The sequence below is a fragment of the Amphiura filiformis genome, chromosome 4 (genome assembly GCF_039555335.1).
Source record: "Amphiura filiformis chromosome 4, Afil_fr2py, whole genome shotgun sequence".
In the NCBI taxonomy this organism is placed as follows: Eukaryota; Metazoa; Echinodermata; class Ophiuroidea; order Amphilepidida; family Amphiuridae; genus Amphiura; species Amphiura filiformis.
In genome coordinates this window covers 70,073,658-70,098,930 of record NC_092631.1, presented here as the reverse complement: position 1 = coordinate 70,098,930, position 25,273 = coordinate 70,073,658, and the positions used below count along the sequence as shown (strand labels likewise).

Here is a 25,273-nt window from a genome sequence, read left to right as displayed (position 1 = left end):
TTGTCAGGCATCTGAAATAAGGTATTTGCCCGGGGTATTTGTAACCGCCTGATTCTCAGCACAGAATGAGAGAAGTATGAATGATTTCCAAGGAATGGCCAAGCTCTGCCCACTGCCCACTCTGGCATTGAGATCCATCAAACCATCAGTTTGCCCTCATGTGAAGTCTTCCTCACTAGCTCCAAGGGCCTCATGAAAAATATTTTCGATTCATCTGTGTGTGATATTGTAGGAGCATAGCAACAAATAAGGTTAATGTATCGGTTGAGGTACAAAAAAGTGCAGTAATTTATAGCGCGCTACGCACAGATATAACGCCTAGACGTTGATCCACAAGACTCAGCACACTTTACAGGTTGTTGTTGACCACTACGGCCCCACATCATTCCATAAACCATTAAACAACAATCAAGAGCGCACACCATTGACATTCCACATATAACCTTCGCAACCAGGATCAGCTCCCCGAGTTTCGTACGGGTTACAACGAGACAAATTAACAGTGAGTTCCTTGTCCAGGGGAATTTCAAGCTAACTCAATTTTTCCACGAGCGCGTACTAGGCACCGCCAGGGTTCGAACCCACAACCTCTCGCACCATAGTCGAACGCTTTATCGATTGAGCTAACTTGACAGTCTCATCTTAATTGTCTGTCAATATAGTCGGAGATGGCATGAGGAAAGGAAACCAATAGCAAAGGTAACACCGGCCTCAATGCAAACATTTTTATTTCTTCTAGACCACCAGAAGGGGTAACATTTCTCATAAATCTGGCTCTGATCAGAGAAGTGTGTTCCCTGAAGACAGTAGCGCTCAAGCTCAAGTGCAACCAATCCAGTCTGACGTTCAGGTCATTTAGTTGAGTCATCAAGAAGGGTTTGTACATTCCATGATCGCATAATCAATATCTCGCCGGGCAGATACGAGTAGATGAACTTTGCAATAAGTGTGGGAATGCGCCTTCACATTCGATCTGGGGATCTGTGTCCTGTACCCCAGAATGAAATCAACAATTGAGTCTTGATCTACCAAGGAATCAGGTGCCTTTAACCCTAGTATGTATAAATGAAAAATGAAATCCTACACATTCCAAGATAGGTTAACAGGCACTCATTTACCTATATCTTCCACAACTCGGATTTCTTTTTTGATTTTTGAAAATACACAGCTGGTTCATTGAAGTTTAAAAACTGGTAAATCAGAAAAGAAACGGTTGCTGCTATTTTGAAAGATTTTTAAACCCATATAATTTAATTGTCATTTGTTTTTATCTAGCTACAGCTCCACAAAAGTACACAGCTAGTTCAATGATGTCATATTAAAGGCCCACTCAGTGATTCCAGCGCAAAATTGTTTATAATTGCTTAAAAGTGTATAAGTCATTCAAATTGTCATTTGGTATTTTTGAAATGAAAAACAACAACAAGAAAACAGCAGTATTGATGAAGTTGAAGCCCCCATTCAAATACATGTAGCTAATTGAATATTGAATACCTGAATACAAAACCTTCCCAGGTACATACTTTGGCCAAATTTAGTTGAGCATGTGAAATTGTTGCTTTTCCATAGGCATGTCACATGTATAAAAGAACAACACAAATCAAACCTCTACGTGCGTCTATTGTGCATGTGAAGTTCAAAATCACCAAGTCCATGAATTGGGTGGTTTTTGCACACATATTATAGTGCCCTTGGAAACAGGGCAAGATTACTGATCTGCTAAATTGGGGTGATAGCAACAGTGATGATGAAATAAGTGGTACAAATCGCAGAAATGAAGCTGAATGGACGCAGAGCAATAAATAAAATGACTGAGAGAAAAGGATAAAGAATACACTTACAATGTGATTAAAAAAAACCCACAAAAGTCCAACATACAAAATGACCCCTCAAGAAATCTCCGAAATGCTAATCGTCATACCTTATACAGTTTAACCCACTCATTTTACCAGGATTTACCAGGTAAATCTAACTGAAGGAATTAAAATGATACATACTTTTTTTCTCAAAATCACTTTCCATGGACTTGGGTGGGTTTTGTATTCATGTATTCAATTTATATACTGCCAGTATATAAATTATAAATTCATGCAAATGCCTGATTTTGTCTTAAATACACGGCTTTCGGCTGAGCCACTAGCAGACTATGTTAGCACATCTATGACAATTACAAAGGTACCAAAATCTGAATTTTGATGATCTTTATGATCGTCCCGATGAGCAAATCACTGAATCGGCTTTTAAAGGGTATCATGTTTACAAAAATGGTAATCAGAATAGAAAATAGTTATTTAGGCGGGTAGGTTTTCATTTAAAATATAAATGCATAATTAAATTGTCTTTACCTAGCTACAACTCGATAGAAGTACAAAGCTATCACTAATAATGTATGTTAGGTCTTCATTTATAAATTCTTTTAAATGAAATGCTTCTTTCCAAATGAGCAATGCATTCGCACGTCGACGGTGTGGAAAAACAAAATTCGTTTAACGAATGAATAGAGAATTTTCAAAAACGCCCCCCCTCAAAAAAAAAAATAACAAAAAAATAAAGTACTTTTTGCATAATCTTATTCGGCAACTCTGCAAAGGTTAAAACAAATTTTTGTGTGTGATGGTTAGACGAAGGAGAGGAGTCAAAATGATTTAAGGCTAATTACAGTAGTTAGCTGTTGTGATTTGGTCTAATAGTGGTATCTTGCATGAAAAATAATGACCTCTGGCGAAAATTCTTGTGGTTGTTTTTTTTTCAAACGGGCTTGACGAAAAATTCAAATATCAAAATTACACTTTTGTATATCTAGTGGTTCTTGAGTTATGATGTAAAGAGTGTCGAAACGAAACATCTTCGTAAAACGACATATATCATAAACCGACACATATCGATTGAGCAGTCACGTTAGCTCAATTGATAAAGGCGTTCGACTATGGTGCGAGAGGTTGCGGGTTCGAACCCTGACGCTGGTTAATACGTTCTCGTGTAAAAATTGAATTAGCTTGAAATTCCCCTGGACGAGGAACTTACTGCTAACTGTCTCGTTGTAATCCAAACGAAACTAGGGGAGCTGATCCTGGATGCGAGCGAAGGTCAAATGTGGAATGTCTAGGATGTGCGCTGCTTAGCTGCAAATCACTGTGTTGTTGTTTAATGGTTTGTGGAATGATATGGGTCGTAGTGGTCAACGACAACCTGTAAAGTGTGCCGAGGCTTGTGAATCTCAAAAATCACAATACATTAAGCGATATTGAAAGCGCATGTTTTACATTCCGCCCCCATTCACATCTTCAATGAATTTGATTTTTTGGAGTAGAACGACCATTGACTACTCCTTCATGTTTCTGATCATTTTCTCATACTTTGTGACATTGATTTCATGAAGCAGTCAATTGTCAGTGCCACCAATGTGCACAAAAGCGTGTCATTTCCGCAATATTGACCCTGTTGCTTTTGAGGAAGACCAGGAAGATCTTGTGTTCAATGCCACTGATGCTTCCATTTTATAACAAAACCTGCAGCCAAGTACTTGAGACCCACGCCCCTGCCAAAGAAAAAAACATATACCGTTCGCATCGAACCTAAATGGTTTAATCAAAATGTTCAGGATGCGCGACGTTTAGGTAGGCGGTGTGAACGGCGTTGGCGTAAAACAAGGACTGCAGTGGACCGTTTAAAGAAACATTCGTTTCATTCTCCCTTTTCTTACCAAGATTGTCAATACCTCCTTCCTTTCTGGCTGCATTCTTGCTGAGCTGCGTAAGGCTACCATCACTTCTGTGCTGAAAAAGGTATCCCTTGACAAAGAGCTGCTCTATAATAACTACCGGCCTGGCAAACTGATTCAAAAGGTTGTCTCTGCTCAGGTCACCGAGTATGTTGAGTGCAATAAACTGGTTGAACCTTTGCAGTCAGCCTATCGGGCTGCCCACAGTACCGGAATGGCACTTCTGTCTGTTCATAATACTATTCTCAGAGCCATCGATGACAACAGGGTTGTCTTTGTGGTGTATTTGACTTGACTGCCGCATTTAACACGGTGGATCACCGTATTCTGTTGCAGCGGTTGACACATGGTTGAGCCAAGAATTTAGCATCATTGGTGATGCCTATAGAGTGTTCCAGTCATAACTCGAAAATCGCAGTATTCAGGTTTTTAGAAGGGATGCTATTCTGATAAGGTACATCTGTCGAATGGTGTCCCCAAGGTATCGGCCATTGACCCGATATTGTTCACATCATACTCATGCCATCGGTAACATTATTCGTAGTCACGGCCTCCAATATCACCTCTATTCCGATTATGTATAGCTGATTATCACCTTCAATCACCTTTCCAACTGCATATGTGAGCTACAAGCTTGGCTCACTAGTAACAAGCTTAAGCTCAATATGACCAAGATTGATTTTTTATGGCCTCCTCTGATTATCACTACTTTAATCTCAAACATCTCTGGATGGAGGTCCCTGTATTTCATCTATAAAGAATTTAAGGGTCATCTTTGCCCATGACATGAAGATGTCCAGTTATGTTGCGCATTTTGTCCAAAACTTTGAATTGATGGCAGATTGGCAATATCTGAAGGACTAGGCTGTTCCTAAGTTTTGATGCGTTTTCATGTGGTTAGTACTCTCGTTCTATCCAAGATTGATTACTGCTCCTCCTTGCTTAATGGCATCTCTGAGAAAACCCTCACCTGCCTGCAGCTTCTCCAGAACAAGTTCGTCAGAATCATCTTCAGAGAATCCAAATATACTCATACTTCTCTTTTGCTTCACCGTCTGCACTGGCTTCCAGGTGCTAAGCGTGTCCATTGTTTCAGCTATAACTGAATACTTGTCCTCTATCCTTCACACCCGTCATTCTGGGTACTCGTTGCCTCCACTCCTTGTTCGGTTTACTCTGTGCACCCTTTTTAAAAACAAATTAGCATTAAATTGGATTACATATGAATTGTAAAGTTTCTACTCGATAACACTGAAACGATTTTGTTGAAATGTTTTTGTCTTAAATGATGGTCACACGATATATTGCCAATAATGGAATAAAAGTTATAACATGATAAGCAAACGGTTTGCTAAACCAACATTCTCATTATTTTGTGATTTGTTTCTGCCATTATTACACACTTGATCTTAGAGTCCCATTCAGCGATTGTTTATAAATTGCTTAAAAGTGAAGGATAAGTCATAAACTGATTACTTTTGTTAGCCAAATCCAAAAAAATATGGAACTGAGCTTTCGCCATTTTGGCTGATAGCTTGATCACAGATGAACTGGTCCACTGCTTCCACTGAAGCGATGTTGATTTCAGCAGTGGATCATTTACATGATCTAGTAAGCTTGGCGGGAAAAGCAGCGACCAGTTCATCTGTGATCAAATATCAGTATGAGACCAATCTAATAATAATATAATTCAAATTTCGCAAATGTTGGGTGTATTCTAAACGAATTAGATATTGTACACACCAATGTTTTAAGTGCTTGTAATGTTGAAAATAATCTTAAATCTCGCTATCGCTTGACAAATAGAATCATAATATTATGATATAAAGATCTTAACTATTGAGTAGACTAAGGACATTTTTTGTGGCAAAAGTGAAACATATCTAGGGTTGAGAAACAGAAAACCTTAACTCACAATGAAAACCATTATCATGTAAAATGCTTTTGAGACCTTAATCTTCTCACTTTTTTTTAAATTAACGGCACCATGTTTTGTCAAACAAATAATATTGGTTAATATTCCGGCGGTGCATGGATATTATTATCTTTACAAACCCTCCTTTTATCTTCTCATTATAAAAAAAGTAGATAAAATCTAAACTTTAGTTTCCAGTTGATACTCGCTTACTATCAGTTATATGTTTCGTTGACTTTGTTTGATCAACTATGTTTATATTGAAAGAACATGAAAGATCATGGGCTAAAAGCAGTCCCACAGCAGCCTCCAAGAAAAATTTCACTACGAGTCCGATAACGACTTTTGTCATTAAAAATATATGTTGATGAAACGACGCAGAGTGCCATTGACGCGTTTGTAAATGTACATATACCTGCAAAAAAGACAAAAAAACATTATGGTAATGTGAGGTACTATTCAGGCTGTTATATCTCCACCCTATTCGGGTTTATTGACAAGTACCTTTAGGACCACTTGTCACGTTTAGAGTAACAGTCCATTAAAAAATAGGGATGGTCCGATCTACTGACCTTTTCCTCAATTTTTCTCCATTTGTATCAAAAAGTATCAGTGGAAAGCTGACCTTGTGAAATGTTAGAACGAACAGATTTTTGTTTCGATTGTGTATAAAGCATATGTTTCACATATGGGTTCACTCACTTACGCTCGTAATGTTCATATAGTTTTCTATGGTTTTAAATGCACATTTTGGGCTCTAAGATTAAAAAGAGGTTGACATAACGGTGTGAAACCGGGAGAGGAATTAAGGTCATTCAGTTAACAATGGGGAAACAGTAAAGATGACAAAATCAGTTCTTATGTCCCACTATCAATCATCCTTCTTATGTCCCACTATCAACATGATTAAAGGTTATATCATTATACTAAGGGTATTGTCCATATTCGCATCATTGAAGGTGTGAATGGGGGTCCGATTCAGTACGCAAGAGTTAAGATTTGTCGAACAACATTTACGTGGACATTGACTTGTTCCGGACCTAGGTCCCGATACATTTGTCTTCAGGACTCGATCTTCAAAGGACTTCCAAGGGGAGCAAAATTGCACAATCGTCGTGATGAATTGCTTTCAAAAGAGTCGCGCAAATAGAGAACAAATTGACAGTTTTAATGCTATGGGCCAAAATACTCAGACCCCACTGGGCTGGGAAATGTTTCTTTCCATGATACTGAAAAAGTTTAGTCCCTCTCCCTTTTGAACTGTTAAAAAACCCTGTTTCCCTACCAAAATATTGCAGACCTTTGCAGAATTTTGGCGTTTGGTCACTGGTGATTTTTTTCTGTGACAGCTGGGATTACCAACATGATATGGGCGTTTCGAGAATGAATATCTTTTTGTGTTTGCTGTTTTACGTTTTACAGAAAATGTTTTATTGTCGGGTTATATAAAGGCTATAATACATTGTAAAATAGTACCAAAAACATTGTTGAAAACTTTCTATAAACAAAATGTTATCTGGTTGATAAAATAAAGCCTCGTCTTCAACCATATATAGTGTTTTAGATAAAAGCTAAGTTAATACGATACATGCGTTAATATGCAATACAATAGATTGGTCTTACATTACTACTTGTTTGTATATGCTTGGATCTGTTATTTATTTTCTCAGATTCCATAATGGCGCCTTGATTAATTTACATTTCATCAGAAGCACTCTTTATGCTTGTACACGGGGTTTTATGGTATTTTGCAACATGCTTGCCAAAAATATTTTACAATATTTTCACAACATTTTAAAAATGCTGTTGTAGTGTTTTTCATATAAAACGTTTTCGTGACTTTTATATAAACTGACATTTATATGTTATTGAAACCAAAATGTCTATATAACACGTTTATAACGTTTAAGGAGTTTATAATACTTAAACCGTGATTTTAAATGGCATATCAGGCTTACCGCATTGAGCCAATGAGTACATCGTCCTGGTAGCCATATAAGACGCCATCTTCCCACACCCTTCCGTTATTCTCACCGAATGCAGTAGTGGTGTAAGTACTCCGATTAATACTGGGATTGCTTCCGAACCAACTGTACCATTGCTGCTTCACATCTGAAAAAACATATGATGCCAAAAACACGTAGGTGGTTTATTCTTGACATGCACACTCACATAAAGGTGTATCAAAATAAAGTATACAGTTGGAAAAATGCCTCTAGATTAAAAAATATGAGGTATTTGGTCAACATAATTGATAGCAAGTTGATAACATCTTGTACTCCCACAACTGAAAAATCACTGGCGTGTGACACAGTGGCTATTTTTGTGAGCCGTGGAAATATTCAGTTGTGCAAAGTCAATTAAAAGAACATAAAAATCACAGTTGACAGAACGCCTTCATGGCCTTGCAGAATTGTTTGGCAATTTTGTGATTGCTTTGAAGCACCAAATGGAACGGCCCCTAAGATCGCCTGATCTTGTGGGGCTATCTGAAATCGAAGGTTTTTCACAAGTTCTCCTGCAGACCTTGATGAACTCCAGATAATTGCACAAGTTGACATCCCCAGGCAGGACCTCTCTCATAAGACGTGGTGTGAATGTCATGTTGAGGAGAGCTGATATTTGCATACATTGGAATGGTGGCCATGTGGAAGAATAAGACTGTCAATTGCTGTAAAGAAAGTGGCTAAACATGTGATTTTCATGTTCCTTTGATTTTAATTGACTTCGCGCAACTGCATTTTTACTCAGCTCGCAAAAATAGCCTCTGAGTCCTTATTAATGATCACACGCCAGTGATTTTACAGTTATGGGAGGACAAGATGTTGTTGATTCAGCTGTCAACTATAACATTTTGACCAAATACCTCATACTTTTAGTCTAGTGGCATTTTTCAAACTGCATACTTTATTTTGATACAGCCATTTGCAACAGCGGTAATAGTCAAGGTCACATTGATGCTGAACATAAACTCATTTTCAAACTTGGGACTGTTCAACCAAATGGACTCAACAACAAATTTTACATGTTTAGTGGGTTTTTTTCAGCTCTTGGACTTAAAAAAAGAACAACAACGGGCACTTGGAGAGTCCCCATAACGCTAGTATGCCCTACAAGCCTCAGCACACTTTACAGGTTGTCGCTGACCACTACGACCCCACATCATTCCATGAACCATTTAACAAAAACTCAGGGATGAACTTTGAAACTTCAAGAGCGCACATCCTACACATTCCACAATAACCATCGCAACCAGGATCAGCTCCCCGAGTTTCGTACGGGTTACACCGAGACAATTAGCAGCAAGTTCCTTGTCCAGGAGAATTTCGAGCTAACTCAATTTTCCACGAGGGCGTACTAAATCATCGCCAGGGTTCGAACCCGTAACCTCTCGCACCATACTCGAGTACATAACCAGCTTTCGTGCCTATCATTCACCATGCGTTAAGAGTTTACAATTGGGCAAATGCGTGATGTGTGATTTTATTCATTTATTTCATTCTTATTTATGGGTTGACCTTCCAATGCACTAGCATTGTTCTCCCAAGGTGCACAGGTGACACAAGGCCAACATTAAAATCCACGTGATGAACAGAAGCGGTCAAATAAACTTTGCTTGCGATTAGCGGAACTTGATTTCACTATATAATTTGTGATTTGCTCCACAGCGACGCCCTGAGATGAAAGACTAAGCCTGAAGTGCTTTTATATTTGCCCTCCATAAGAGACAAACAAGAATGGCGGATTTACCATAGCGTTACGTGGCAGTTTTGAATCGGTACTCTTTTTGATTGTTTTAATACTGGGGTATCAAGTAATTCAAATGTTTACCTTCTTTCCCGAATGCAGGTGCTTGTCCATCTACCACATTCATACAATCATCAGTGAAAAACGCTTCAACAATGGCCGAATAATCACCGCTTTCGGTCATTTCTGATACTCTCGCGTTCATTGCTTTGATCTCGTCTTCAAGAGAGAGACTGCCTTTGATCGGTGCTGAAAAGAAAAGGCAATGGTTCATTCTAATCATACAAGATGATGCCAACAAAGCGGTTCTTCAACCACGAGAATCGCCTGCTTTGGCGACCGCCTGCTTTGGCGACCGCCTGCTTTGGCGACCGCCTGCTGAAGTAAAAAAAAATAGATCGTCCGTTGGCAGATTTCCGCCAAATGTGGACGATTTTTAGATGGAAAGGTGAAATACCATTCTTTCTAGAGTCTATGGTCCGGAGATGTGGGAAGTGAACACCTCGCATAGCAAATATTCATTGCAGACCATATTTAGTTTATTTACAGCCTATTTTACAGATAGACCTCAAATGATCTTTGACCCCAGTGTGTGACCTTGAACACCACCATTACACGAAAATTTCCATAGTGCAGCTATATAGCCCACGTATGATATAACTGTTTATATGAGAGCAGATATTTCATTGTCAGCCTATTTTACAATGCCTCATTTCAAATATATAGTTTTAGTTTTGGTTTTGGTTTTGGTCACGTGGTTTCCTATTGTCCTGCCTAACCACTTGAATCATAAGATATCGAACTCATTGTTTCTACCTTTTGTTTAAAACCGAACATTTGTGTCAGTCAGTTTCGGTTTTGGTTTCAGTTTCTTATAAGTGGTGTGGATCGTAAAATTATTTGATTTGAAGATACATACTCTAAGTATACAAAAGAAATGTTTAAATTTCGCAGTGCAATATTCACGAGCAGAGAAGTCGAACAAAGCAGTCTACATTTGAAAGCATTGATTTAGTTTGAAAGCATTGACAAGAGACTACGAAATAAGCCTAAGCTGATTTCACTGTGAAAATATATAGACCATCGAAATATTTGCATTCCACATTACAAAGGCGCCCACGCAGGTGTTATAAACAAAATCGATTCATGTTATGATCGAATGTATATACGACAATCGATGGAAGGCCATTAGGGAACAAACCAAAAGATCGATGACGTCATATAAACGAAACTAGTTTCGTTTAGGGGGGAGGGGGTAAAAATACTCGATTACGTTTGTACAAAACATCGGTCTGAAGAATGTGTCATTATAATTATTATGTCTAAATTGTCAACATTTCATTATTACGTTTCTGGCAGGGAGGGAGGGGGTCGGCTGAGAAACGAAACTAGTTACGTTTATAGGACGTCATCGATCTTTTGGTTTGTTCCCTTATGACTTCCGATATAGGCTAGTGATTTTTATTGAAACAATTTTTACTGGAAAATGAATTAGAAGATAGAGGGGGAAAGAGAGAAGGTGTGTGTGTGTGTGTTGGGGTGGGGGGGGGTTAGGAGAGGGAGAAAGAGAAACAGATTTGAGAGAGCATTGGAAGTGCAAAGGAAATAATGGGGAGAGGAGGGCTCGAGAGTGGAGTAGATTGATAACAGTTCATGCGGGGGGGTGGAGCTGCTTTGGTGGCTGCATCACCCCAAAATGAATTGCAAAGAGAGAGAGAGAGAGAGAGAGGGGGGGAGATACAGAAAGAGGTGGAGAAAGGGAGAGAGAGAGACGGGGGGTGAGAGAGAGAAAGAAAGAGAAAAAGAGGAATCAATTTTTCATCAAAAGGTAGGGGCTAAATCGTGCAAATTAAGTTACAAAATTGCAATTTTCTTCAGCTTCTGGGAGGGGCACAAACCTACTAAGACACAGGCACGGATCGAGGGGGTGGGGCAACAGTATACCGGTAGCTTTGTCTGTTTAAAAACAGGACAACGAATATCTCAATGGCAATATTACATGAGGGACTCGGGGAGAGACTAGCGTGTGTGTGTGTGGGGGGCAGTGGCGTAAGGATAAACGACCCATTATGATTTTCATAGGCCTACGATAATAATTTTAAAAACAAAACCGGTACTTAACCTTTTAAGGGAATTTTTATTACTCATGTCTGGTAAATAGTCTTCAAACATGTCAAGTTGACGGTGATATGAAAGTACGCCACCTATATACCACAGACTTCGTCAAAAGTAAGACTCATTCAGATTAATTCACCTGTGAAAAATATAGACCATCGAAATATTTGCATTCGACATTACAAAGGGGTCACTATTGTAATTGTATAGGTGCTATAAACAAAATCGATTCATGTCCTTAATCCCATGTACCAGAATCGATGGAAGGCCATTATATGACCTCTAATAACCTAATGACTTTTACTGAAGCAATTTTACTGCAAAAAAAAGAAGATAGAGGGGAAAAGAGATTGTGTGGGGTGTGTGTGCGTGTGAGTGGTGGGGGGGGTGGTTGGAGGGCAAGGGGATATGGGCCGGGAGAGAGAGAAACAGATGAGAGAGAGCATTGGAAGTGAAAGAGAAGGGGGAGGAGAGCTCGAGATGAAGATATCGAATGTAGGGGAGGAGGAGGGGGAAAGGGGTAATTTAGGGAAGAGGTGGTTATATAGGGAGGGGAGCCCCCTCTTAAAGAGGTATGGGTTGTGCTTTCATACAAACAAACAAATCCCCCCACCCCATCCTTCAATATACGCGCATGTATATGATTTCTAGGCATAGAACTCGTGAGTGTAATATGCCACCTACCTTCGACAGAGAGCATCAACTGTAGTCCGCGGTAGATTTCCGATATCAATCATGATAATAATTATGTTAGCACAATAGGCTATTGTATACTTCTGGTTATATACCTATACTGTGTCCTTCCAGCATAATAGTGTTATGATTGCAAACCAGATCAGCTCTACTTTTTAATCCTTTGATTTTTGGTTTCTGAACAATAGAGAAACCAAAACTATATATTTGAAATGAGGGAATGTGTGACCTTTGTTACCACCAATACATGCACCTGAGACAACTTAATCAAAACTTAACTTTAACTAAAACCAATTTGTTACATATACATCCACTCGTGTAAAAACACCCCTACATACATATACCGTAAAACCTCGTCTACAAGCATTTTTTATGAAAGCTAAATTAATACGAAACAAGCGAATAAATATGACAATACAATAGACTGGTCTTACAATAATACTTGTTTGTATATGCTTGGATCTGTAATTTATTTGCTCAAACTCCATAATTGCGCCTAGATTAATTTAGCTTTCATCAGAAGCACTCTATATGCTTATAGACGAGGTTTTACTGTGTACGGAATATATAATAGTGATAATATAGTCTTCCCCTTTCAGGTGAGACAAAAATGGGATCCAACGATGATATTAGCTTGTTACAAGATCTATAATAAATTACCGAGTTGGAAAATTTTTCGTGATAAAAACTCGAACTGTGGTGATGCATTTGAAAATTACATTTTTGCAATGCAAATCATACACCGAGTTATGATGCATGTTCACCTCAATTTTTTTCAATCCCAGTAATTTAAGCCCAAAATTGAGCAAAAACAGCCTAAAATACATTATCTATGGTCCTAAAAATACTGTACGGTTACTAAGCTATCGCCTATATAATAAGCGTGTCTGTTTGAGCGTGGTGGTGACGACCGCGGGTTGCATTCGCCCTTTGCTCGAATCCGCCATCTTGCTACCAAAACGAGGTTCTCCCTGCAAACGCATGTGCAAACGCATGCGCAAAATGCGCACTTTTGGTTCTCGTGCTCTTCTAGCAACGCACCAGAAGGTTACAAAATTGGGCATGCATTTTGTAAAGAAACCGGGTATTAACACGGGAATTGTGTTACGAAAATATAAACATTTACCTGTTAACTTTGAACACGACATTTTGCCATTATCTCTCTGCTTGAGTTCCTCACAATGCTTAGTGCAGCCCAAATGGGTCAGTGTGTCCGAAACCTCAACACATTCATTACAGAGAGCGATACAATCCACTGATTCGGAGTTTGCAGAGTTGCAAAATATGATGAAAATACCATCAACTAAGACGACTAGATTCATCTTCATCTTGACTGAGTTGTCACCTGTAATATACATATAGTGTGATGAATGTGTCATTCATTTTAGGGATTAATTATTTTTTGAAGTTACTTGGTTGTTATGAACAACACATACACAAATACAGAAATATAATTAATCCGGTTGCAAACTTATGTTATCAGGTTAGATGGTTTGCCAGTTGGAGCAGGTAGCACCTAAATATGTAAATCACTGATTTGTTCTACTAGTTCACCATTTAGCCATCATTCTCATTATTTTGTGGTATGGTTTTTTCTGCAACAATGATAAAACTACCTTTGTTGTCTTTTTGATTTCAGCTCGATGAAAGTGCACTGGTTCATTGATGTCAAAAATATATTGTCGACCAGAAAATAAAATTTAGCATTTATTTTGAAGATAGCAAATGCTAATCAGAACAAAAAACGGTTGGGGTTATTTAGACGGGTAGGTTTTTATCTAAAATGTAAATCCATTTAATTACTACAGCTCAATGAAAGTACACAGCTGGCTCACTGATGTAGGTTAGGTTTTCATTTACTATTCAAATCTATTTAATTGAAATACTTTCTTTCCAAATGAGCAATGCATTGCACGTCGACGGTGTTGTAAGGAAAAAATTCTTTTAGAGAATAAGAATTTGCAATAACGCATACGAATCTGCAAATCTGCAAATACACAGGCTCCTAAAATGAATTACAAATGTGGCGCCAAATTCTCAAAGTGGCATAAATGATATTGATATAAATTCGGCAACGTTGATGGCGCAAAGTTAATTTTGCATAAGATATTCAGCAACTGAATTGTTTCGAAATCATATGCAATTTTGAGTGAGTGTTAGACGATGGAGAGGAGTCAGAATGGTTAGGCCAGTTAGATAAGTTAGCTGTTAGTAATTAATAGTGGTATGTATCCTCATTAATGACCTCTGTCAGCTGCTCTGTCGAAATCTTTTCTAAAGTGGGCTTGACAATTTACACCTTCGTAGGTCTTGTAATCAGCTTGAGTTATGATGTAAAGAGTGTCGAAACGAAATACCCATTATAAATTAGGCAAATAAGACTAAAAACTTTTGGTCTACATTATTTCGGGAGAAGATTTTTGATACGAAGAATAGGGCTCTTGAATTTTGTTTTTGTCAGTTAAGGGGTCAAATTGAATTTTCGAAAGTGAAAGGGCATTTCGGACTGCACGTCGATAGTGTGGTAAAGAAAATTCTTTTAGAGAACAAAGAACTTGCAAAAACACAAATCTGCAAATGCATACAGGCTCCTAAATATTCCAATGTAGTACAACATTCTCAAAGTTGCTTGTATCGCAGGTATCACCTTCATTATATTATCATTGTTTATTCTTTGCTTTTTGTGCCTAGTTCACAGCGCCTTAGTGCAATTTCTTTTTGGTTTTTGGCGCTCCATAATTGTCAGTGATTGAATGCACCTTGCTGCTCTCGCCTTCAATACATTATAATACTAAGCAATATTATTGTTACATAATCATTTCTAATCAAATGAATGTTCTTATACTGTACTGTACTTGGATATATTGGTATTTGGATATAACATTCTGTTCAATTTCCTAGAAAGGCACAAAAGGGATTTCATACATTTGGGTTGAGTGAAGCAGATCTCTGTATTGCTGAAACCAAAATGAATAAGACAAACGGTATTTAAAAGCTAGGACTGCTCCCTTGACGTTGATGTGAGCATCATGTCACAACCACAACAGTATTTTCTACTTGCCAAAGATGGCGCTTTCCACTTGCACAATTAGTTTTTGAGACAGGTTGCACATGCTGAAAACATATGGTGCTTTGAGATTAACACGGGGATAAACATTGAACACCTTTCCTTGACAAATGTTGGCCTTTGAATTTTTTGATAATTATTTAGTAGCATAATATATGAAATGTTCACTACCGTAAACAATATTAGCACTAGATTGATAATGCTTTCTTTCATCATGTTTATGGGGAACAAAGAAAAAATCCAGCGGATTTCCAGCAAAAAAATATCACGGAACAAGAATAATGGGTAAAAATTGAAAGATGAAACCCAACGTCTTGAGTTGGGCCTCGAACCCACGCTTAATCACCTTGTTTCTCGGGGTAACATTTATTACTATACCTCATAAATATTTATTAGGTTATCCAGACATCTTATTGGTTAATAACGCCAGCGTCCGTGTACGGTATTTTGACTAGTTTTCGCGCCTGTGCAATTACGCGCACGCGGGGTAGTAAGTCTTCCGTACCTCTACTACCACATGGTGTCGCGACCCCGCGCGTCACCTTTTCTTCAGACGTAGCATTATGCTACACAACGGCGATTCTGCAGATGCGTTTATCGTGAAAATGCTGCAGTTATTTTGCCGAGATTTAGGGAGCACACCACTAAATCAATGCGCCATTTGTGTAACCCTAATGAGTTCCGGTAATTTGAGGTATTTTGGGCTGGTCTTTAGACTAATTAATCAGAAATAGTGGCGAATTATAGCTTAAATAAAAGTGCAAAGCCTATGCATAAATTTGAGTCGCCAAAAAAGTTGTATTTTTATAATTATAGAGAAAATAGGTCCGCGAATTAAATAGGGCGATTATTTAGTGGTGTGCGCCCTTTATACCGATGGATAATAACAAACGGATTTGACGTTTTATGAAACAAAATTTTATTTATGGAGTGTTAAGAATAAAATTGGTCAATTGACTGAACAGAAATCTTCCAATAAAATCAGGTAAGCAAAATATTATGCTTCATTTTACATTTCGGGCAAGTATTCAAAACTACTGGTCCCTCGGTGTTGATCCAACACCTCGGGACCAGTAGTTTTGACTACTTCCTCTCAAACCATGTTGTATATAAAACATCTATCCCTTGTAATAAGTGTTATGGGTTACCGGTATATAGTTTTAAAAAATGGCACGCACCGGAGAACAATTGCGGTAATATACAGACACAGTAGCCGGTCGTCGCCATGTTTGTAACGCGCGAAGGTTGGTAAAATAGTTACAACACCATATCACTCACTTATGTTGGGGTGAGACATGGAATTTTGAAAAAAAAGGCCAATACTCAACCTATTTTCCAACATCATAGCATCACCATTATTTGCTTTTAAAATGACCACAATTCCCCTTTTTTCCCACTGAGCTGCTATTTTTAGAATATAGTTAATCGCTTATTTATTGTTATGCAATAATGATCATCAATGAATTTCTCAATATTTAATGGTCTAGGATACTAGTATATTCATAGCCAAACAATAAAAAACACGATCATTGCACAACAGCTTACTTATTCATGAGCCTACTATGGAGTAGGACATCTTTTTGCGCCCAAAGTGCAATATATCTTCAAATATAATTATTTACCACTTTTTAAATTACCGGAGCCACGTTTTGTCATACAAGCAATTTGTGTTAATCTTCTAGGCGGTGAATATCTTTACAATTATAATCATCTTCTCATTATCAACAAAAGGTAGATGAAACGTTAGTTTCCAGTTGACACTCGCTTACTATTATTATATTTTTTTGCTCATTATGTATTCCTACATTTATAAGAAGTTTAAAAGTTATGTCTATAATAATTTAAAGAACACAAAAGATCACGGGCTTAAAGCAGAGGTTGATTCCACGCAGTCCCTCAATAATGTATACAGCAGCCATCACCCAAAATTTCAGATTATGACTCGTCTGCAGAATGATACAGAGAATGAACTATGTTGTTGTTCATTACCAATATATCTCGATGAAACGGAGCAGTTTCCCATTGACTCGCTTGTAAACATGCATATATCTGCAAAAGACAAAAGCACAATTGACGTGATTTATCTCCATCTCTTTCCAGGTAGATCGGTATACTGATCAGTCCTTTTGTTATTCATTAAAACATGTTAAATGAGGCTTTTCAATATTAAAGTAGCTGTCTTTGCGATGAAATGTACCTTCAACACCATTCCACCCCACCCACTACTACTGCGATAATGGGCATTCGTTAATATGGCCTCTTCTTTTAGGATAAAAAAGGGCTAATGTCTTATGTGAGCCAGAAATAAAAGTACTAGGATCAAATCCCCACAACAATTTATTGGTTAATAGCTCGTAAAAGGGTGATCATCTTTTGCCGTCATCGGTGAAAAGAAATCGCAACGTGGCGAAAAATGCCGGGTGTCAGATTACGGTAAATTTATTTTAGTACTTTAATTGGCATACTATGAAGCTTACCCTTCTGAGCCAATGAGTGTATCGTCCTGGTAGAGATTTGCGATACCATCTTCCCAAACCATTCCAGTATTCTCACCGAATGCGGTAGTGGTGAATGATTCCCGATTAATACTGGGATTGCTTCCGAAATATTCGAACCATTCCTGCTTTGTATCTGAAAAACATAGGATGCCAAAAGCACGCAGAAAGTTAGAATATATTACGGTTCGATATAATTCGCCGTTTAATTCTACTTTCTTAAAGGAAACAGCCGGACGATTTTTTTAAAAGGACATATATTGTAGTACTTGCCTCTTGAATAAATTCATCATGTTTTTAGGCGCTAGCGCCCTAAAAGCAACACATTTTAATGTATAGTACCATTGTTTCAAAAAAAATGTATACTTTTTCAAATTTTTCCGCTCTTTTTTCTTTACTATTTCTTTTTGCCGCCCCCATCGTTTTAGCCGCCCCTGTTTTTGCCGCCCATTCGTCTTCCGCCGCCCCTTCGTTTTGGCCGCCCTCTGCTTTTACCCCGGAGGGCTGGCGCCCCAAAGCCCCCCCCAAAAAATACGCGCATGCTTAGGTTGTACTGGCCCTCGTCTCGGTTCATTGTTGCTCCTTGCTTTCTGATGGTGATGGCCTCCTTTATCCATCTTGTGTATTTGTCACTCTCTTTGCCGACAATCCTTGCCTCCTCCCAATTGATGATATGATTATTGTCCACAACATGGTCAGTTATCACAGATTTATGGATGGTAGATTGCGAAGCTTTCCTGTTGGTTCTGGTGCGGATATCGGTAGCGCATACTGCAGTTACTGTCCGTTTTCCTATACACAATACACAGTGCTCTCACCATTGACGCGTGACCTCTACAAATGATGTATGTTGGAAGAATGGGCACTTGACTAGTTAAGATCACTGTGTGAAAAATAACCAGCCAATATTTAATTTATTCTCCAAACTTCTAGCAAATATATTTCTCTAACATGACCTAAAATTACAGCTAGGTTAGATGTTCAGAAGGGGTCGCACTTTCGTAGAATATGAGTGAGGGCAAAGCATAGCTAGCTCATAGCTAGCCAACTCCCCGTGTTAATTGAATGGAGATTTGACCGAAAATATTGAGCTATATTGGTAACGGACCGCTCCGTTCTGAAGGATGCCACAAAAAAAACGGTACAAGCTACATTAAAATTATTCTATGAAATTCTAGAAAATATAGTTTTGTAACATGTCCTAAATTTTTAGCTAATTTAGGTGTTTGGAGAGGGTCGCACTTTTGTGTTTTAGGAAGGATATGTAAACGACAAATAACACCAAAAATATGAAGAAATTATTTCCAAGTCAACAATCATTATGTTGCTCATTTTCAACAATGCTGGTTAACAAAAAGCAGGTCATTGTCTCATTTCGTGAACAAAGGTCCACATACCATTGTGTCCTTCCGTTTCCTTTATAATCGGTTACCCAACTGAAGCTATAATACCAGCTTTATTGCGATATCGCACATGCAAAAACAGACACATGTGCACAACCAGAGAAGATCCGATTTAATCAGTTGAGCTGTTTCAATGAGTGTTATCTTGGTTTTATAGCTTTTAATGGGGTTTAAGTCCTGCAAAGGTCGAGATGAATTCTACTGTAGACATGACTGCATCATGGACTTTCTCTACCTCACTTCTATGTTCATCTAAGCGCTTCCCGAATGTTCTACCAGTTTCACCTATGTATGTGAGATCACAGTTTTTGCATGGGATTGAGTAAATGACACCCGTAGAATTTTGCGGCTCGCGTTTATCTTTCGGATGGACAAGAAGATTGCGTAACATGGATGTTATCAGATTTCATGACTCTAGCAACACGCTCGGACACCCCTTCAACATACGGTAACGTCACCAATCCCCTGGATTTTTCACTGTCGTCTTTAGACTTCTTTCCTTTTTGCTTAGGAGCCCGGGGGGGGCACATCCATCACAGATATGCATCATGTGCCTCAGGATAGACCCCTTTTCAAACCGGCTTGTACCCAATGACCCCTTTTTGTGTTATGGTCCTACCTATTACCCAATGACCCCCTTTAAAAAAATTCTGTACTCAATGACCCCCTTTTTCTATTTCCTGCTATACCCAATGACCCCCTTTTAATTCCCAAATTTTGGTGGTATTTGTGTTCTCCTCCAGAAATAATGAGATTTTTCTCATTTCCAAGGTGGCCAAGTTGTTTTTACGCATTTGGCACTTATTTATGTGTACTTAATGATACTCTTTTGGCAATCCTGTACTCAATGACTCCCATTTTACTTTTTGTTACCCCAATGACCATCCTTTTTTCAAAGTTTCATACCGAATGACCCTATTTTTATTCAGGTTGTGTACTGAATGACCCCATATTTTTGTAATTGTACATATGACCTGAATGCCCCATACTTTTAACATGGCCGAGGCACATCCCTGCCATTTCAGATAGGGAGTGCCCCCCCGGGCTTAGGAGTAGCCATTTTGCTCTTGACTTTTCCCACACATCAGTCCGGGTATCCACACTGTATCAAAGCACCTTTAATTATCTTCTCCTCCTCCTCTTTGTCCTGATCTTCTTTCCTATCTAACAGTGTGCGAACTACCCCAAGTTTTTGATGTAGGGGATGGTGCGATTCGAAGTTCAGGTACTGGTTTGTGTACGTGTGGGTGGCTTTGCGATAAACTAAAAGCTTCACGGACCCATCATCGCGGCGAACAATTAGAGTATATAAGAATGGTATCTTTCCGTCGACTTCTTTCTCGAAAGTGAATTTGATGGACTGTGTTTCATCGACTTGGTTAAGATGGTCAGTAAGCGGTATAACTGCGTCTTTGGCTACTACTTCCAGAATGTCGTCGATGTATCTTTTCCATAGCTTGGGCTTGCATTCAATTGGGACGGTCATGATGGCTGAATCCTCTAAGTATTCCATAAAGATGTTGGCGGCTAATAGGGACACGGGGCTACCCATAACATGGCGATATTGGTCCGATGGTGGCCCAATATATGTTCAATAATGGCCCAATATCATTTGCTCATGGGCCCAAGATTGGTCCAAGATTGGGCTTGGGACAAATATTGGGCCTATATTGACCAATTTAGGCTGCCACTGTGATGCCAATATGAAGATTACCGATGGTAAGCCACGATTGGCCCAATATGGGCAGCAAATTAATGCCGATGCCAAGATTGGCGTTCGAAAACCAACATTGGACCAATATATGCATGTTATCTGATAGCCGCTCCGAATCACTGTCTAAAAATTTTGCCGCGAAAGGTGAAGTAAGTCGTGGACAAAATGAAATCCAAAAGCTCAACTACATCATCCGCAGTTAGATTGAAACCTTGCGATTGGTTGTAGTCTTTAAGCCAGCATTCTTTACTAATTCTGTCTTTCACTATGTCTAATACTTTGCTGATGGGAGTGCAAGTAAAAAGCGAGACTACGTCGTGGGAATTAAGTAAATGTCCCCTTCATCAATGAGAATATCTACAAGCTCTTCTACAAGGTGCGTTGAGTTCTTAACATGATGCACAGCATTCCCTACCATAGGACCTAGGATATCCGCTAGCCATCTCGATGTAGCATAACCTATTGTAGATGTGTAGTCCACTATGGGTCTGAGGGGTGCATTAGGTTTGTGGATTTTATTTTTGCTGAGTAATGTGCGACCACCTCAGGTGATATCACCTGAGGGGATATCACCTGCTGTGGAAAGTTGTATGAGCATATCCATGTCTGCATATAGCTATATAATATATACGCAAGAAACACACTGAACTTCCAAGCTAGTACCGAGGTAGATATGTAGAGGTATTCTTTGGGCGTAATCTCTTTGATTATTATAAATCTGAAGTGTCAAGTAATTTAAATATTTACCTTCCTTCCCAAATCTAGGTGCTTGTCCATTAACTACATTTATACAATCGTCAACGAATAAGTCTTCAATAATGGTCGAATAATCACCGTTTTGATCATTTCTGATAGTCTGACGTGATTTGCATCAATCTCATCTTCAAGGGAGAGAATGCCTTTATTCGGTGCTAAAAAGAAAAGGCAATGGGTCATTCAAATTGATGCCAAATGTATACATAAAGATCCGTAACCTCAAGATAATTATTTAAAAAAGATACGTTACAAAAGCCGAAAATGGCATTCAATGATTTCAATGATATTATTTTTGTTGTTTTTGTTTTTGTTTTTAATCTTAAACAAATGCGTTTTAATTCTCATTTATTCTCATATTTTTGCGTTTTCAAAGTGATATATCCCTTGGAGAAAATCCTCTTACCTAGTAACCATGATGACATCAGCAGATGTACATGTATTACTTACTCTCTTTGGGAATGAACCTTTTAATCTTACCACTAGACCGTGCGGGCAAGTTACAAAATAATAATGATGCTTATTATCAGTACTCATCATGTTTAGAATGCCTACATTAGATTCTAAGGTCGGCAATACCAAATGAATAGCCAAAAACATCACATTATACATTAAAAATAATCGAAAAGCTCTTACAAATGAAGAGCTTATTTCCAAACCTTGTTAAGTCCTATTCGTCGGATTACACACAAGTTAATAATAGGCTTTGGCCTACATGTAATTTTTATATGACTCTTGTAAATTGCCGACGATCATGGTCTTGCCAATACAGTAAATTATATCCGACAAAATTATGATGATTGGGGTGTCACAACCCCATATCCCGCCCTCTAGTAGCGGCCCTGAGTTTATACAATACTTAGTACTATTGAGCACAGCTTGGTGGCTTTTACTAATGCTTAGTCGAAGAAAAAAGTGTTTCACATAGGCCTAAACGTTGAATCTCGAACTATTTTGAGCGTCGTATTTTACTTCGCGATGCATGGGGTTTTGTGCAAAGATTGTTTTATCACATTTTGTATATTTTTAATAAATTCTTTTAAGACTAGTTTGAGAAAAAATGTGGTTAGTTCTGTGTTACAGATACTGTGTTTTGTGTCAAAATGCGTTTAGTCCATGCCAGAAATTGCGTTTTGCGTCTCCAGATTTATACTTAACATGTTTTCATAGTCCTATATATATATCAACTTCACGTCACGGTAATTTTATAGAAAATCTAATTATTTTTCATTGCCATGAATAATTTTCTTCAAAGTGAATCTTGTGAATTTAACACGGTTTGGAAATAAGCTCTTCAAATATAAAACAATAACAAAAGTGGTCCAATACATTTTGTTCGCAATTGGTGGAACTTGACATCACTGCCGAAAGTATATTGTAGGCAACAACCCACTGAATCGGCATGGGTGTTGCATGTTGGCTTGTTTGGTTTTCATATTGCTTTTGCCTCGATTAAGGAATATCTGATTGGAGAGGTAAAGGTGAATAGAACCTAAATATAAAAACAGTTACCTCTTAATTTTGAACACGACATTTTGCCATTATCATTCTGCTTGTGTTCCTCACAATGCTTAGTGCAGCCCATATGGGTTAGTGTGTCCGAGACCTCAACGCATTCATTACAGAGAGCGATACAGTCCACCGATTCGGAGTTTGCAGAGTTGCAAAATATGATGAAAATACCAGCAACTAAGACGACTAGGTTCATCTTCATCTTGGCCACGTTATTACCTGTAATATGGTGTCATGAATGTGACATTCATGGATTAATGATTCCTTTTAAAACAACCCCTTTAAAGTTACTTGGTTGTTGTGAATTCTGCAACGAATACAGAAACTGATACTTGGTATCCAGGTTTTACTCGGATATTTGCGCCCGGAGCCGGCGAAAAATGTTTAATTCAGACTAATCTAGCCCCAAATGAAGGCAAATTGTGCAATTTTTCCCTATTTTGGACGAAATGAGGGATATTCGGGCCAAAAAGGGGCCCCAAAATTCTTGGGGCCCTGGGCCCGGGCCCATCTGACCCAATGGTAAATCTGGCCCTGGAGATAAAAAAACTATGTCTGGTTATTTTAAGGTTAGCAACAACTTTAAACTGTTGCGATTTGGTAGTTCACAGCATCTTGTGAATGGCAGTGAGCTTTGGCAAAAATTGCATTGCTCAATTCATAGCGAGCTTGTCGAAGAATTCAAATATCACAGATATACTTTTGCAGGTCATGTGATTCTTGAGTTATGTTGTAAGGATCGTGAGGACGAGAAGTTGCATGTCAACAACGCCTTAGCGAAATGTGGATACCCCAAATGGGCTCTCGATGGGCTCTACACAACCAAAACTCACAAAACGAGCGACGTGGGCGAAAAACACCCATATAAAGGCCACGTAGTACTGCTCCCCTACATCAAAGGCACCTCTGAAGCTATAAGAAGGCCCTTGAGCAATTACGGGTGTTAGCGTGTTCTTGAAACCAACCCGCACAGAATGGCAAATCCTTGTGTCATCCAAGGATAAGACAGACAAGAAGGACATTACAGGTCTGTATACTACATCCCGTGCCAGGGCAAAACTGTAACTGGGCAGTACATGTACAAAGAAGAGAAGCCTATATTGGTGAAACTGAGCGCTCTTTGAAAACACGGTTTTATAAACATAGGAGGCCTACTAGTAGTACATCATCAGATGTCTCAAACCACATTCACATCGAATCTCCTGGACTTAGACAGTTCACATAATCGACAGGGATATTAGGTGGTTCAATGTGGAGTCAAAGAAGCTGTTCACATCAAAGCCAAACAACCATTTCCCAGCAAGAACTGGGTCGGTTCAAACTTCATGGATTCTACGGGTCTGTTTATATTATAGCAGGTCAAAGGTCAAAAAGATCACGACCTGATATACTCACTCACTCGCTGATGAATACCATTTGAAAATTCCAAGGTAGGAATTATTTCCTTATGTTTGGATCAAAAGTTTAACTTGATCAAAATCATCATAATTTTCTTATTGACTTACTAACTGCTTTACAGTGTCGGTCGCGATACCTACCTGATTTTGACAATTTGGTTGCGACTACTACAATGCTGTAAAACGATATGCAAACATTATATGTGGTTGCCACGGATCAAGCAGCTGCGCATTTCAAATAGTAATTAATTCAAAAAGTATATCAACCCCCCCCCCCAAAGGTAAAATGATAATTACCTAACATAAATAATGTAAATAGTTTGATCACGCGTTATCGTCGATCTTCTTCATTTCGTTCATATTGGTTTTCATTGTTGATTTGCGTGGATTAACTTCTCGCTAACGGGTGATTAAATGACTATAATAATTGTGTTAAATAAAGATAATGATCAACATTAACGCAATCAAGGTCGTTGGATTGCATTGACCTACGTTCAAAGGATAAATAGAAGAAACATACCGACCGAAGGCGGTTATACTAGTAATGGAAATACAATAGATTACGTAACGCATTGTTCCTTCGCCGCCGAATTGATATGCCGACAGGCTATTCATAAATATGGTATTATTGTTTCGAAGAATAGAGGTTCTGCCATTAAGCTGGTAACTAAACGCTTTACACAGTAGGCGAGCATCAAAAATTACCACAACATAGTTATGTGTAAGCGCACATGAGAAAGT

At 38.5% G+C, this 25,273-nt stretch overlaps 3 protein-coding genes across 4 annotated transcripts in view; all 3 read right to left on the bottom strand.

The window, feature by feature from the left end:
• Positions 1-1,182, bottom strand: part of LOC140151323 (uncharacterized) — a 57,894-nt gene extending 56,712 nt beyond the window's left edge. For both annotated transcript variants that reach the window (XM_072173625.1, XM_072173624.1), the window contains exon 1: positions 1,119-1,182. The gene's annotated coding sequence lies outside the window, so the exon portion shown is untranslated. The remainder of the gene's footprint in view (positions 1-1,118) is intronic.
• A 3,313-nt stretch (positions 1,183-4,495) lies between these two features.
• Positions 4,496-13,529, bottom strand: LOC140149924 (uncharacterized). Its single transcript, XM_072171942.1, has 4 exons — positions 13,318-13,529; positions 9,468-9,632; positions 7,595-7,748; positions 4,496-6,051 (listed from the first exon to the last, which is right to left on the bottom strand). Exons 1-4 carry the CDS (start codon positions 13,517-13,519, stop codon positions 5,988-5,990), a joined length of 585 nt encoding a protein of 194 aa, XP_072028043.1. The 5' UTR covers positions 13,520-13,529; the 3' UTR covers positions 4,496-5,987.
• Positions 13,530-16,689: 3,160 nt separating this feature from the next.
• On the bottom strand, positions 16,690-24,748 carry LOC140149923 (uncharacterized). Its single transcript, XM_072171941.1, has 4 exons — positions 24,674-24,748; positions 23,136-23,354; positions 17,736-17,889; positions 16,690-17,307 (listed from the first exon to the last, which is right to left on the bottom strand). The coding sequence occupies exons 2-4, from the start codon at positions 23,335-23,337 to the stop codon at positions 17,244-17,246; spliced, it is 420 nt and encodes a 139-aa protein (XP_072028042.1). The 5' UTR covers positions 23,338-23,354; positions 24,674-24,748; the 3' UTR covers positions 16,690-17,243.
• Between the last annotated feature and the right edge of the window lie 525 nt (positions 24,749-25,273).

Excerpts from the sequence above, each read along its gene's own strand:
- LOC140149924 (XM_072171942.1), bottom strand. The coding sequence starts at position 13,519 with ATGAAGATGAATCTAGTCGTCTTAGTTGATGGTATTTTCATCATATTT. Across the intron at positions 9,633-13,317 it reads GTCGTGTTCAAAGTTAACAG|CACCGATCAAAGGCAGTCTC; the intron begins GTAAATGTTTAT and ends TTTTCTTTTCAG. Across the intron at positions 6,052-7,594 it reads GTACTCATTGGCTCAATGCG|GTATATGTACATTTACAAAC; the intron begins GTAAGCCTGATA and ends TCTTTTTTGCAG.
- LOC140149923 (XM_072171941.1), bottom strand. The coding sequence starts at position 23,337 with ATGAAGATGAACCTAGTCGTCTTAGTTGCTGGTATTTTCATCATATTT. Across the intron at positions 17,890-23,135 it reads GTCGTGTTCAAAATTAAGAG|ATACAAAGCAGGAATGGTTC; the intron begins GTAACTGTTTTT and ends TATGTTTTTCAG. Across the intron at positions 17,308-17,735 it reads ACACTCATTGGCTCAGAAGG|ATATATGCATGTTTACAAGC; the intron begins GTAAGCTTCATA and ends TGTCTTTTGCAG.